This window comes from Aptenodytes forsteri, unplaced genomic scaffold, assembly GCF_000699145.1.
Source record: "Aptenodytes forsteri isolate BGI_AS27 unplaced genomic scaffold, ASM69914v1 Scaffold51, whole genome shotgun sequence".
Lineage (NCBI taxonomy): Eukaryota > Metazoa > Chordata > Aves > Sphenisciformes > Spheniscidae > Aptenodytes > Aptenodytes forsteri.
In genome coordinates this window covers 4773161-4787617 of record NW_008795495.1, presented here as the reverse complement: position 1 = coordinate 4787617, position 14457 = coordinate 4773161, and the positions used below count along the sequence as shown (strand labels likewise).

At 34.8% G+C, this 14457-nt stretch overlaps 1 protein-coding gene across 1 annotated transcript in view; it reads left to right on the top strand.

Moving 5' to 3' along the window:
- MYCBP2 (MYC binding protein 2, E3 ubiquitin protein ligase) overlaps positions 1-14457 on the top strand; it is a gene marked incomplete at its 5' end in the record, with an annotated part of 194066 nt that overhangs the window by 119077 nt on the left and 60532 nt on the right. Inside the window, 4 exons of the mRNA XM_009281730.1 lie at positions 1045-1142; positions 5531-5647; positions 6424-6564; positions 12932-13006. Coding sequence (XP_009280005.1) covers positions 1045-1142; positions 5531-5647; positions 6424-6564; positions 12932-13006 — 431 coding nt within the window. The remainder of the gene's footprint in view (positions 1-1044; positions 1143-5530; positions 5648-6423; positions 6565-12931; positions 13007-14457) is intronic.

Genomic DNA, 14457 nt, shown 5'->3' with positions numbered 1-14457 from the left:
TAAACAAACAGGTGTGAGTATCCTTTAATACTAATCTATGCCATCTTTCTTCAATGTTACTTCTGCTCTGATTCAATCATAGTATCTTACAATCCCCTCTCAAGCATTCTATACCCATGCTTGACCCATAATTCTCTCAACTTTTAACCACTTACATCCTAGTAGCACTATGTTTCAAACCTTTTGCCTTCCTGATACTTCTAGACTCCTTCTGTTACTGCCATGCTTGTTTAAAAGAACATTAATGAAACCAACAGGTTTATCGCTAGGTCTGGTTGCTTCTTCTCAAGTTGTTGCTCTTCAAAGGGTCACCCTGTAAAATTAAACAAAAACCAAAAAAAGATCTGCCAAGGCTATTAAGTTTTTATAGTTTGGCTTTAATGGTGATTGCTGAAACAATTTCTTTTAAGATTATTACTCAAGGTTATATCCATCTATTACTTAAGCTTGAACTGTTTCTTCATGTGTATTTTTCTTCATGATCTGAGAATTTTACTGTGTTGAGATATTTTCCAGCACCTGCTGGTTTTATAACAGTGTTGGTAATTAAAGATGCTGGCTCTTTACATTATAGGCCTTTTCTGGTTGTGTAACTTTGGATTCAGAAGCTCACATCTGTTTCCCACACCTTGTGATTAGCATCTGCAGCAGTACAGCATACATAAGCTGTTGCCTCTCCAGGAGCTTTTAATTGCACCCCTCAAACATTTAACTCTTCTGTTTCACTATTCCTTGAAACATACCCCTACGGACAGTATTAGGATACAAAATTACCTAATAGTGCTGTGTACACAAGGTATGACAGATATCTGTTAACAGCATGAAATTATATGTCTGTAAATTTCCACATGTGAAGATACAAATGTTGAGAAAGTAACACTTTGCACCATGAAGCAACTGCAAGTGTTGTTTATAGCAGCCAGATAAGCGAGTGGTTATTTTGCCTACTCTGAGTTGTAGCGCATATAAACTGTAGCTACTGTTTGACTGATATATCCCCTTATATTTTTTTTTTTTTTAAACTTAGTCTTTGTTTGCTTATAGATGCTGGACTAGAAGTGAAAGTAAAAGATCCTCCAAAGGGAATGATACCTCCTGGAACCCAACTTATTAAACCAAAAGCAGAGCCTCAGCCAAACAAGGTTTGGAGAACTGAAAAAAAAAAAAAACCAAACCACCCAGATAGTTACATTTGGGTGGGGTTTTGTTGTTGTTTAATACATATTTTACCATGTTATAGTGTTGCAGGACTTAAGGATATTTGCAAGTCACTTTAATGTGCTGAATGGAATGAAATTAATATACTGGATAAAATGGAAGATATTCATTCCATTTTCTGTCTATCCATTAATAAAACTGTTAGAAGTTCTACAGAAACTGCTTTAGTCTTGGCTTGTCACGCAAACATTGTGCAACCATTATGAAAGCCACAGACTGTGTTCTGCACTATTATTAGTTCTTTTTCTTTGATATTGTGGTATGAAATTAATTGTACAAAGGACTTTACAAAGATTTTGTTTGGTTTGTGATAAGGATCTTTCTTCAGTCAATATAAAATCCAAAATTAGTTTCTTTAGTGATGTCTTCCTTTCTTAGAATATCATGATTTTATTTTTAAAAGTTATCCTTTCTGTAGCTTTTGACTTTCCCATTTCACCTTATCATTACACCCTGAAGGACTAAAAGTAGACACAAATAACGGAGGAAGGCTGAAAGGTGGTGTGGTAGTGCTATAAGGAGAATGCCCAGATGAGGGAACCATCTTCCACTTCCTCTTAGATGTAAAGGAAGGGATATTAAATGAGACACTGAATCTTTTTTTCATGGAGTAAGCCTGTATTAAAAGATGTGGAATTCTGAAATACCACAAGGTTATCCTTCCCTGTCTTTCTACAAGTGCAAAGGTGGCTAAGAAATACATGGTTACAAAAAGGATCAGATGCTTGCCACCTTCTTACCTATACAGTGCACCCTAATTTATTTGTTTTCCAACTTTCTGAATGATCTAGAGACAGTAACTTTGTTGTACAGTTCCCCAGTCTGTAAATGCATCCAGTGTCTGCTTCTGCCACTAACAAGATTCTTTTCCCTGCACCCACGCCTCAAAATGAAAATAGTAAATTTACCTTTAGTTTCCACACAATTTTTTATCCTTCATTGCATTTTTTTTCGAAAAATACTTTTAGGCTTTCTCCCTTCTCTTGGAAGGAAGACTTCCTGGTTACTTCATTATCTTAATTAAAACTCCCAATTCCTACTGGATGAGATTCATCTCTCAGAACTTAATGATATCTCCACCCAAGCTGATCATCATGTGTGTTGTTTGCTGTCACCAAAGTGAGAGAGACATGTGATCTAAGATGAGATAAATTGCTGGATGGAAGTGCTGTCGATTTCTTTTCAATTATTATGGTGGGAATTGAGGTGACTGGTTCATACATAATAGCTACATTTTGTCAAGTAACAGTTTTCACGACAGTTAAAAATACTTGACAAAAGTTAGGCCTCTGGTGTTCTGTGGCATTACCTAGTGTTTAATCATCTCTCTATGTTGTTCTCCTTGCATGTCCTGTTTCTTGTTCCAAGTTGTAGCCTCTTTGAAAGAGGAACCATCTTTCTGTCCTGTATAGAGTGTCTGTAGAGCCTGTGGTAAAAATACACAAAGAATTATTCTAACCTGGTTTGTTACGTGATTTATTACGACACAGAAGACTGATAAAATTATTTACCATGAAAGGTCTAGTGTATGAACAGCGTTATTACAAATAATACAGAAAGGTAATTATTGCACTGTGCTCCATGCTTCTGAAGCCAAGAATGCAGGTTAGACATGTATCAGTCAGAGACAGTCCGATATACCAAATCATGTTTCGCTGAGAAAAAGGGCTTAGTTGAGCTCCAGAAGCTTCTTCCTTTTCTTTGTCAGCCCGAAATTTCAGATAGTTATAACCAAAGGACACTAACAGTGCGTTCTCAGTGGTGATCTTTCTCAACTAGAAACACCAAAATATTTTCATTGAGGCAGTGGAACATTCCAATTTTGTAGTCAAACCTTACATCAATCACAAGTTGAAAATGGATACTAGATTATGATTTTGTATTGATTTCTTCATTCTCTGTTATTTGAAGTCAGATGAAAATCTGACTTTTCCTGTCCATCCAAGTTGGTAAAGGAGATTATGATAGTGATCTGTATTTAGCCTGGAGTATTATATGACCTATAAGAACTGCTGCCTCTTCATTGGCTGTGAAACTTAGATTAACTAATTTGCGGGAAATTCCATTCCACATCCTATTAAAGGAAACATTCTCTTTCAAGCTATGTAATGTAATTCAGGGTAGTTGGAACTAACTAGAAGAAAGCAGTCCTAGTTTAGCTGAATTGGAAGGGGCAAGACTGGTACCAGAATGATTGGTCACTAACATGTTTTGACTGTTTCTATTGTCCTCACATGACTGAACAAGTAACTAGCATCGATTGCAAAAAAAAAACCACCAAACCCAAAAGCTCTGGGCAGGGGGTGGTTTTTTGCATCCCTTCATAGAAGTTTAACCCCCTTGTTAAGGTTGCTTTATCCTATACAACGCACCTTTCTGTGCTGCGAGGTGTACCTCTTTTCAGGTTCACCAAATAAGAAGGCGCAGCAATGAAGCTCTTGAAAACTGCTGTGCGCTGTAAGGGAGATGTACGTGTTAATTGCTGTGCCTTTCTACATTAGTCACTTCTTTTAGTCGGAGTCCAGTTTGTGTATGTTCCATGGAAGAACTGACTATGGGGGTGTTACAGGACAGTTACTGAACCGTTGTGCCATAGAGAAATATCCCAAGCAAAGAGATGCTATACCAGAAAGAAGACTCAGACAATTAAGTTTTTCATGATGGTCAGAAATGAGCATAAGAGAACTTTTCATCTGTTTTTTGTTGTGTTGCCCGTCAGTGGATCTGATCCCTAAACAGTTTGTAGTTACAGCTTGAAGTTTTCTACTAACTATTTAGCTGCTGCAAAGGGGAAAAATGCTCTTTCCAGGCCGGTGCGAGTGCTTCTTCCTCTAAATTCAAGTTTTTAATCCAAGTTCTAGCCAACCCGTCATATGATTTTTCTGAAGTAACATTTTGGGGTAATAATGCAGGGACCCCTAATTTGCAAGGCTTTGTTTATAGGCTTGTCTATGTTGAGAATGCTGTCGGCAGTGGTTCAGCCTTATATTTTTACAAGGACCTTGGAAGTCTTAGTTTTGCCTGTTGAGAGAAATCTAAATCCTTGGAGTAACAGGATTGTTAGTAAGCAAAACCTTGCACGTTTTGGAGTAAGTTACATTTGAAATTCTTTCAGTGCTTCTGCCTTTTTTTTTTTTTAAATTAGCCTTAAAACAAATACCATTTCTTAAAATAAATAATTTATTTAGAAAAAAAAATTAATTCATGCACTTAGCTGTTACCTTTCATTACCTTCTCCTGACTTGATTCTTTCCATATCATTCTGTGCTTTATGTTAAGGTAAAGATTCGTAAGTTACATTTGAAATTCTTTCAGTGCTTCTGCCTTTTTTTTTTTTTAAATTAGCCTTAAAACAAATACCATTTCTTAAAATAAATAATTTATTTAGAAAAAAAAATTAATTCATGCACTTAGCTGTTACCTTTCATTACCTTCTCCTGACTTGATTCTTTCCATATCATTCTGTGCTTTATGTTAAGGTAAAGATAGAGTCCATACTTCAATTGACACTTTTGTCAGTTTTATGGGTGGAGTTTGAAAATAAACTTCCAAGAAAAAGGTTTCATACCACATGCATAGAATATATGCACTTCTTAAGCCATCCTTTTGGTCTCTGGTTTTACGTTTGTTCTCTATGGGACAGGTGCCTGATAACATGGTTGAATGGTGAAAAAATGGTAGTGAATAACAACTGGGAGATTTTGGAGGCTGTAGTAAATCCAACTAGTAACAAGGAGCATCTGATCTAACCTTCCTGTGAAAAAGGGAGAAACTGTTGAAATAGCTATTTGGGAAAAAAAAATAAAGAAGTAGAAAGATCTGTTCTTTTTCTGTTTTTAAATGGCTATTTAAACTCTTTAGCTAAGGAAGATATCCAAATTTTGGCCAAAAAGCTGACTGAACAGAATGTTATGGTAGCACAAATAAGAACCAGTAATCCCAGGTTGATCAGTTACTGGAAATACTACATTTGAAAAGGCAAAACCCCCAAAGAATGATAAATTGGGAGGGTTAGGGGGGGCAGTTAAAAGAATCGGAAGCTTGTACTGAATGTTGTGTGGCATAACAGAGATCTTTCCAAGACTGAGTCAATGCACTTTTAGGGTGGTTTTTTTTAACATTGTGATTTTATTGGTTATAGTAAAAAAGTGAAGTTATACACAGCAGCCATGGGAAACTAGCAACAAACTGTAACTCTAAGACTGCCATCTTGTCACTAGCATTTCAGAATCTGTTAAACCTATTTCTTTTTACTCTTTGAGAGCTCTGTTCCAATTTTTTCTTCCTTACTGTCTTCCTTTGCTTCTCTTAGGTTCGCAAATTTGTGGCCAAGGACAGTGCAGGGCTTCGTATCCGTAGCCACCCTTCCCTTCAGAGTGAGCAAATAGGCATAGTGAAAGTCAATGGATCCATCACTTTCATTGACGAGGTAATTAATAAGACATTTCTGTTGAAAATTGGGCTAAAATGTAAAGTTAATTCATGCAAATAATGTTTTTTTTATGTTTAGATGTTGACATACACAACTTAAGAACGTAAGAGTATAAATTGCAAAAATCTAAATATTTACTAATTTAGTTTTTCAAGCTGTCATTTCCTTTTAATTTACTTACTTGAAAACCTGTGTAAACAAACTTTTGAGACTCTGATATGAGGAAAGAAAATTCCTAGATTTCATCTTATAATAATCTCTAAGGATTTAGCTGTTCATGACTATTTCAACTCCACACAAAAATTCAGATGTAGGTGTCATTTTCATTACATCTTTCACTTACACTCCTGAAAGATCACTAGCGTGTTAGACTACTATGCATGTATTTTTCTTACAATATAACTTCATATACAAGGAATATTTTTGCAATTTACTAAGTTATATCAGCAGTGGAAAAGTGAAAAGCGGGGAACTTATGATGCTTATGAAGGCTTGGCTTTCTTTCCTTTTTTCTCTCAAAGCAACTCTTATTTTTGCATGATCTGATTTAAATTTATTTTTGCACCTTGCCTTCTAAAAAGATATGCCTCCCATTGCTTTGAAATTCTGATTTTATCAATATTCCTCTTTACCTCTTCTTACATTCTGTCAGCATAGTGAAGATCATTACTTCCTTGCTACTGTTGTCTGTTTGTCTGAAGTCTGTTAATCCTTACTACCTACAGAACAGTTACAGGAGGGCGTGGCTCGTTTTTGTTGCTTGTTTCCCATAGATCCACAATGATGATGGTGTTTGGCTGAGGCTGAATGATGAGACAATAAAGAAGTATGTTCCTAACATGAATGGTTACACTGAAGCCTGGTGTCTCTCTTTTAACCAACATCTTGGCAAGAGCCTTCTGGTACCTGTTGACGTAAGTAAAAGGTGCCTTTGAAAAATATCCAAAAGTACACTCTATCCTCATTACAAGACTTTCTTTAATTAAGGCTGCAAATGAGTCCTGAGGTGAACAATATTTTCATTACCAAATACTCCCTTATATGTGTTTGCATTTTTGAGGGCTATTGTGTAATGAGGTTGGAGTGTAGAAAGGTTCGAGGCTTTTTATGTTGAAGCCTTTTCTCCTAGAAGAGAAACGAAAGTGCAAGGACCACTATAACAGTGTACAGAAGTATAATCATATTAGATTGTGGTCTTGACCAGGTGTTTCTGATGCAGGATGTCATTGTCCGTAAAGCGGCCCACTGATGCCGTGATTTCAGAAGAGGCTTGCAGCCTGCAGTGAATCCATGTAATTGCGGCTTTTATTGCGGCTTTTAAAAAAAAAAAAATAAACCTTGAAAAGTTCTTTAGGCTTTGTTGGTGTTTGTGTATATTTTTTGTGAGTTTTATACCTGAATCCTTGAGTAATCAATTTATTAGCTAATCAAAGAATCCCAGAGTATCAAGACTGAGTAAAAAATTGAATTTATAATAAGAGTAAGCATAATTTATCTGGATAAATTTAATGGTGATGACCATCACTACAATTCAAAGGTTACACCTTTTCTGTAAACAAGATACAGTTTAAAAAAAATAAAAAAAACGGAAAGAAAAAAGTATATTAGCTAAACCAACATTTCTCAAAAAATTTCTGAAAAGTGCAGGCCTTTCTGGTTCATCTGGTTTTGTGCATTCCCCAGAGTGGGGCAGTACCTTGGTTTCTTCAGGGCAGAATGTGAGAACCAGATCTAATTGCTAATACAGCTATTTAGATTTGATTTGTCCTCTTATATGAGTGAGCTGCTGCTGCAGTTGAAGACAGTTAACAAATATTTGGCCAAATTAAATACCTGCAGCCAGTAATGTTCACGTTTTCCGATCATAGAAGAACTGAGATATTCCCAGTTCCAGTGAAACTGGTCTGTTTCCTAGTAGCCAAATCTGGCAATTCATAAATCCCCCGTGGCTGCAGCCCATGTTCTGACAAACACTGTTACATGATGTGACTAGATCTTCTTCCTATTCACCTTCTCGTCTATTAATTATTTATTGATCTAATTCTATTTGGAAATTCTTTCAATGAAATCCGTATTTTGGGAAGTACTTTAATATTGCATTTGGGAAGCAAATTATTTCTGTACTCAGTCATCAGTCACTCGAACGCTATGATGACAGGCATATTTATCTAGTTTGTTGTAGAATATATGAAAACATTGGAAAAAATATAAGCTTTGCTTAAAATCTTGCTTGTGTTTTTTGCCTTAGAAATTGATACTCATTAGAAAATAGCTATAGTGTACTTTCACAAAACATTAATGTTTGTATGCAGCAGTATTGTAAGCCTGGATGGGTATTATATTTTGTTAGATTTTATTTCATTTTTTCCATTCCTAATTTTTTTTTACTTGCTGAGGGGAAAAGTTTTGAGCTCAATAGTCATGTACATGGTTAGCAAGAACTTACTGGTTGGTACGTTTCAAATGGCTCTAGTACACACTTACTTCTAGAGAAGAACATACCCTGTGCTCTCTGAGAAAAGCTTGAAAGGAAATGGCTGTCATAAATAAATAGAGTATTCAATCTTGATAATATAATCTTGATAATTCAAATTTCATTTGAATAAGAAGGTCAGGTACAATGAAATGTGAAAAACAGCATTTAATTATCATATATTTCACTCTAAGTGCTTCTGTAAAGTTCAGATAAAGTGTTCTAGATCTTTTTTTTCTTATAAAATGCTATAAATTAGTTTTGATACCATTTGGACTATTAGGATTTGGTAGATATTACTAATTTTCTTTTAACTAACCAGTTATATTACATCCTTAATGGCACAAGGTAAAAGTTGCATGCTTTCTTAGCTTCTGATCAGTAAGCAGCCAGTGGCCAACATAGCAAAAGTCTTACAAAAGCGACTTATAACAATGTTGCTACATATAATAAGAGGTGTGTTTTGAGCTAGTTTCAGATGGAAGGTTTCTTTGCATCTCTCTCATATTTTCACATTTTGAAAGGACTTAGCATGTCCTGAAGCTATTTAATTTCATTATGACCATATTTAAGCATTAAGATTTGTTGGTTTGATTCATAATAATGAGAGGAAAAAGGAAAAATGTTCTCTAACATTTTCTTTCTTAAAGGCCACAAAACAAAAGTCAAGGTTCAGTGGCTTACTTTTGAATGCCTTAGCCTTTAATGCATGCTATTATAGCATTATGCACCACACAACTTGATGAAATTCAATAAACTCTTTTGTAAGCTCCTGATTTTTGTAACTCAGCTTAAAACTCTTTTTCCTGCTAAATCTTGATCACATAAAGTAATACTGCGTTCTTGGTAGAAAGTTTTAAAATAAAATCTCTTTTAAGTTGATCACTGAGTTGAGAATATTCAAAAATATATGTCTATCTTCCTCTAAACTGTCTGAGAAAAGAACTGTATTTTTATAAGGTTGTCAGATTTGATCATGCAGTCTTCTAGGGGTGAATGACTCATGTGGCAAAAGATGTTCAATTAAGCAATAAATGCTAAAGGTTCTGTAGATGAAATTGTGAAATAATCCGTATCTGCTTATCCCTTCCTGTTGATTCGGATAACTGAATGACACGATGAGCAAAATGTAGTAAAAAAAAAATCTGTTAATATACAAGGTTTTTGGAATCCAAAGCTGTTCTACCAGTATTGGTTTCAGCAGAAGGAAACAGACTGGAAGAGGTCTCTCCTGTGACTGAAAATACAAATGGAAAATCAAGTGGCTGAATTAGTCATTGTATTCCCTGTTCAAATGAAAGTCACATTACTTTTATTAGACTCAGTTTTTATTCAACTCATGAGTGTGCAGACTTGGCAACTCAGATTACACTACTTTGTCACATTTAAGCATGCAGGCTTTTTCTAATCATCCCTTAAGTAAATAAAATCTCTCAGTACATTTTGTAAAATATATTTACGGTATTTCTTTTAAAAGAAAGCAAGACTTCTTCTATTTCATCACTGTAGTAATAGAACAGTGAACAAAGAAAAAAGTAGACTTCTTCAGCAGTGTTAATTTCAGCCTCTTGTCCTCCTGGCATATATACTGTATTTACATTTTATGTTTCTTTGTAGCCATTAAGCATATATTCTATTACAAAACAAATATTGAGTATCTTAGATCTCCTAAATACACAGTTTCTTTATATTTTGATCAAAGCTATTATATTTAAATAGAAATGATCACAGGAAAGCAGAGATCCATTATAGTTGCCAAACTATTTATTTGGCCTGTGGTCATTTACCTTCTTAAGAAAAGCTGTATAGTCAAATCCTTTCATGAGGAGGTGCTATGTAGCCATTGATCTAAAATTGAGCATCCAATCCACTGTAGGTAATATGATTATGAGACTATGAATTTAATATATGGTGATTTTGGATAAGAGTATGAGTTTTAATAGATTGCCATTTTGGATAAGCTGCTTCCTTCCCTGGTAGTTACTTTTCCTTCTGTCTTGTGACATTCGGTTAACTGTTTTGGAAAAAATACTTGTCAAGTTCCTTACATGGACAGTTATGTATTCATGCTTATGCACAGTACTTAGTAGAAAGGTACATACAGTATAAAGCAGTACACACTAGGAAGAAAAAGAATTTTATCTTGGTTAATCTCTGGAACTTGACTTTTTAAAAATCATATTCTAAATATGTTTTTGTTACTTCATTTTAGATGTCAAACTTTATTATAAGGAATATTGTACCCTGCTGCGCAGTTATATTATTACATTCCCCAACCACCATAGCAAGCAGGATTGAGAAACTGCAAGTTTTCCAAACCATTATTGCAGTGGAAGAAAGAACCAAAATTAGTATGTAGACTGCAGTGTTTGATCACAGAACCTTGAAAAGCTGAATGTTCTGTGGAAACGTTGAAGGACATTCACAAGAGGTTTTCACCATCATTTCAGGCATGATGGAAAGCAATTGGAGAGTAAGACTGTGTTGGGTAAAATGTCAAGATGGTTATTTAAGATAAGCCTTAGCTTTGAAAAATAGCATTAATTGAGATTTTAAATGCTTCTTAATGGTCTTCTAGTTTTTGGTGGAGAAATGAAGTAACTTATATTGAATTTTTTTATTTCTGTAACTTAAACTTTATTGAAAAAAAGTATGATTTTTTTTGCTGGAAGAAATCCTGAAATTAATTTTAGTTTTTGGAAGGGAAAGCTTGAAAGGAAAAAATGAACTAAATCTACAGATGATAGCATAAGGACTAAATATAAAGCTTGTTTCTTCAGAATGAAAACTTAATTCTCAAATACACGCCTGGTCTATTCATCTAAGCTGGCGTACAGTGTGCTAATAGCCAGGAACGTCTAAAATTCCCAGAGCAAAGGAGACCTAGTTTGATCTTCTCGGTGTTGCTAAGCCAGCATGGTCCCACTTCACTGCTGTTGGTTTCTTTTTTGTTTTACACGTATAGCTTTACAACATACAAAAGCAGATCTTTGAAACGATACTTAAATATTTTTAGTTATGGATAGTCCATGTTTGTCTGTACAGAAGAAGTCCATCACAAAATATGAGATATGCTGCAAAGTAGTATCATTAGTCCATTAAACTACGTTGGATGCCTATGAAATACACTCTCAGTAGGCAAATGTAGGCTTTTTATAGTTGTCATAGTTTTATGTCAACTTGGTAAGCCTTTACTCTGCCAATCTTCCTATCTAACACCCTCCCCGCCTTCCCCAATGCCCCAAAATAGATCTCACTAGTGCATTAGTACCTCTTTCAATTTTGGGTAGAGGTACTAAATTTTAAAGAAATGCTGGTGTTTGGCAATTTCCCTCTTTTTGTCAGAGTTGCAAATCATTTGCATTACTGAAACTTGATGTAAGCAGAAGTTTTGCAAACAGTATATAGCTAGATGATTTGCTTCTATCATGAGTTAGAAGCCTGGATTTACTTACTTTTAACGTGTTAATATTTTTTCAAGGAATACAGAGGAGGCATGCCAAGGGTGTTTTGTACTTGTTTCTGCTTAAAGGGATTCATTGCCTTTTCTTTAACTACTGTTAAATTTTAAAGTGACTGCCGTCCAGGGATTTCACTTGGTTCCCCTATCAGGATGGGGATAGGAAATAAGATTTTGATACCTCTGTTAATATAGATAAAATGGTGGCTTTGCCAAAGGGATTCTGTCATAAATACTGATTATTAATACTACAGTATATGTGCTATTAATTCTTTCATTTAACAGGAACAGTAAAAATTTCTTTGACATCGAGTGACTGCCGTCCAGGGATTTCACTTGGTTCCCCTATCAGGATGGGGATAGGAAATAAGATTTTGATACCTCTGTTAATATAGATAAAATGGTGGCTTTGCCAAAGGGATTCTGTCATAAATACTGATTATTAATACTACAGTATATGTACTATTAATTCTTTCATTTGACAGGAACAGTAAAAATTTCTTTGACATCAGTAGAAACCAGTTTATGGAGAAAAGATGGCTTCTTTTTTGTGTTTTCCAGTGATTAAAAAATGCTGTCCTAGCTGTTCTGTGGGAGGAAAAAATACACAGAACAGCAGTGCTCCTTTCTGTAGTACGGGCAATTAGTTATAAAATTAGTGAACTCTTTCTGGCAGCTCCGTTTGATTTATGATAATTCATAATAAACCATTAAATGCATTGTATGTTTTATAATGCTAATGAAATCTTAGTGATCATTCTCCTTACAGCACTCTGAAGTTTTTGGCTCTGGTAAAGAGTACAATTTTGATGTGCAAACTGATGAAATCATTCTGTGCAGGTGAATTGTTTTCAACAATAGTGAGCTTAGCTCTTCTGCATCTTTTCAGTTCTGACTTGGTGACTAAAAGTCCATGTGCAGTTGTCCTGCAATAATTGAAATTATCTTCCAGAACAGCAGACTGCCTTGCTATAAAACTGTGGTTTGTGGTGGGACCAACTACTGTCTCATTGTAATGGAAGTATGGGATTTTTCTGTGCATGAAGTCTCAAGCTTTATAAGAAATGTCTGGCTCTTAATTTCAGTAAATGGCATGACACACTACATCCATTTCGAGCTTTTGACATACTAAACTGTTTTTGTTTAATGGATGATTTGCCATGGTGAGCAATGGACTCAGGTGACTTGATTAGGAAAACAAAACTTCCCCCTTTTGCAAAACATTCTACCAGTAAATATACTTGTGGAGAAAGTTTGCATTATAGTACCTCAAGCTTCTTCCTCCAATGTTTCTTTGTTCCCATTTCTTTGTTGATATATGTCTCTTTTTTTAAACTTTGTTGCTCAGAATGTCTTTAATGCTAGCCAAGGAATAAGGGATTTGGACTTTTTTTCATGGACTTCCAAAGCTTTACCCCCTAAGGTGAGTTAAATGACAGGAACAGTCACACTGTATCTCATGTTTTCAGATTGTACCTTACGACTCAACTTTACACTAAATATTCTTTGAAATCTGTTTTACTTTGAATTATTTTTACAGGAAATAGCATATTTGTATAGAATGCTGTATCTGTGTCTCTTCCTTTAGGATGAGAAAAAAATACCAGGGCAGATTATTGAATTTTCATTAATTCATAAGTAGCACTCTCCTTTTTTTAACGAACCGAATTAGAAATTTGGAGGGATAGCCTAGTAACATAATAAAGGCTTTCATTCTCTTTTTGATGCAGAATGTACTAGTAAAGTTTTTTCTGTTATTGGAGGGTACACATTAAGTTGGAGCATCTAATAAGATGATACTTGTATGAGTAAAGCCACAAATATTTAATACTCATCTTTTTTTTTAAATCATACAATTATAGGAACAAGTTATGTACAGTTAAGCAGTTTAAATTATCTACAGAAGTGCTTGTCTAAATCTCTTTGCAGCCCTGTAGTGATTTTGAGATGGAGTTTTTTTCATATGAACTTTGTAATGAAGATGACACTCAGTGTGGTACATACTGGTTTAGAGATTTAAAAACTTGTTTTTCCACTGAATCTTTTTCCCCAAAATAGAAAACTTCTTTATTGTTATACCAAGATCTAGACAATGTTTAAACTGTCTTCAAAACATATAGATTTTTTTTTCTTTGAACCAGTTTACCTCAGCTTGCATTAACTTGCTTAGAAAGTTATGTATTTACAGAACAGATTTCATTTTTGTATAAAGGCTTCTTGGAAAGACTGCTGTATTATTCTGGACATAGTGCACAGACTTCAATACCAAAAAAGTAGAAAATATGATAAATAAAGAGATCAGAGGAAATGGCATTTATTAAAAAGGCAGTAACATAAGCAGAAGTTTGGTTTAAAACTGATAAAAGAAGGTGTTCTTTTACACAGCAGGAAGTGAACTCCTGGAAGGTGTTGTTACAGGAGATTGTGGAGGCAGAAAGTATCAGCACATTCAGAAGAAATTAAACAAGTTTATAGAAACCAGATTCATAAATAAACACTAAAGAAAATAGGGTATACTCTCTAACATCCATAATAAAAGACTTTAAATGCTGTTGGTATATAAGCAACAGACCACTAATAAAGACTTGTATGCTACTTCTAAACAGCATCTCCTGTTGTCATTGCTGAAGACAATATACTGGACTAGGTGAACCACTGGCATCATCCCGTAGAGCATTACTTAGTTCTTAACTTTCAGGTGTTCTTTTAAAAGCACCTGTGACTTGCATTATAAACATAATAAAGCTCGCTCCTGCTTCTCACTTGCTTTCTTCTGATATAAATGTGCGTTATGTTACTCCCATCCCTCACATTTTTCTGTACAATAACCTTTTTATTAAGCTATGGCTGGCTGAAAAATCTATGCTAATATTT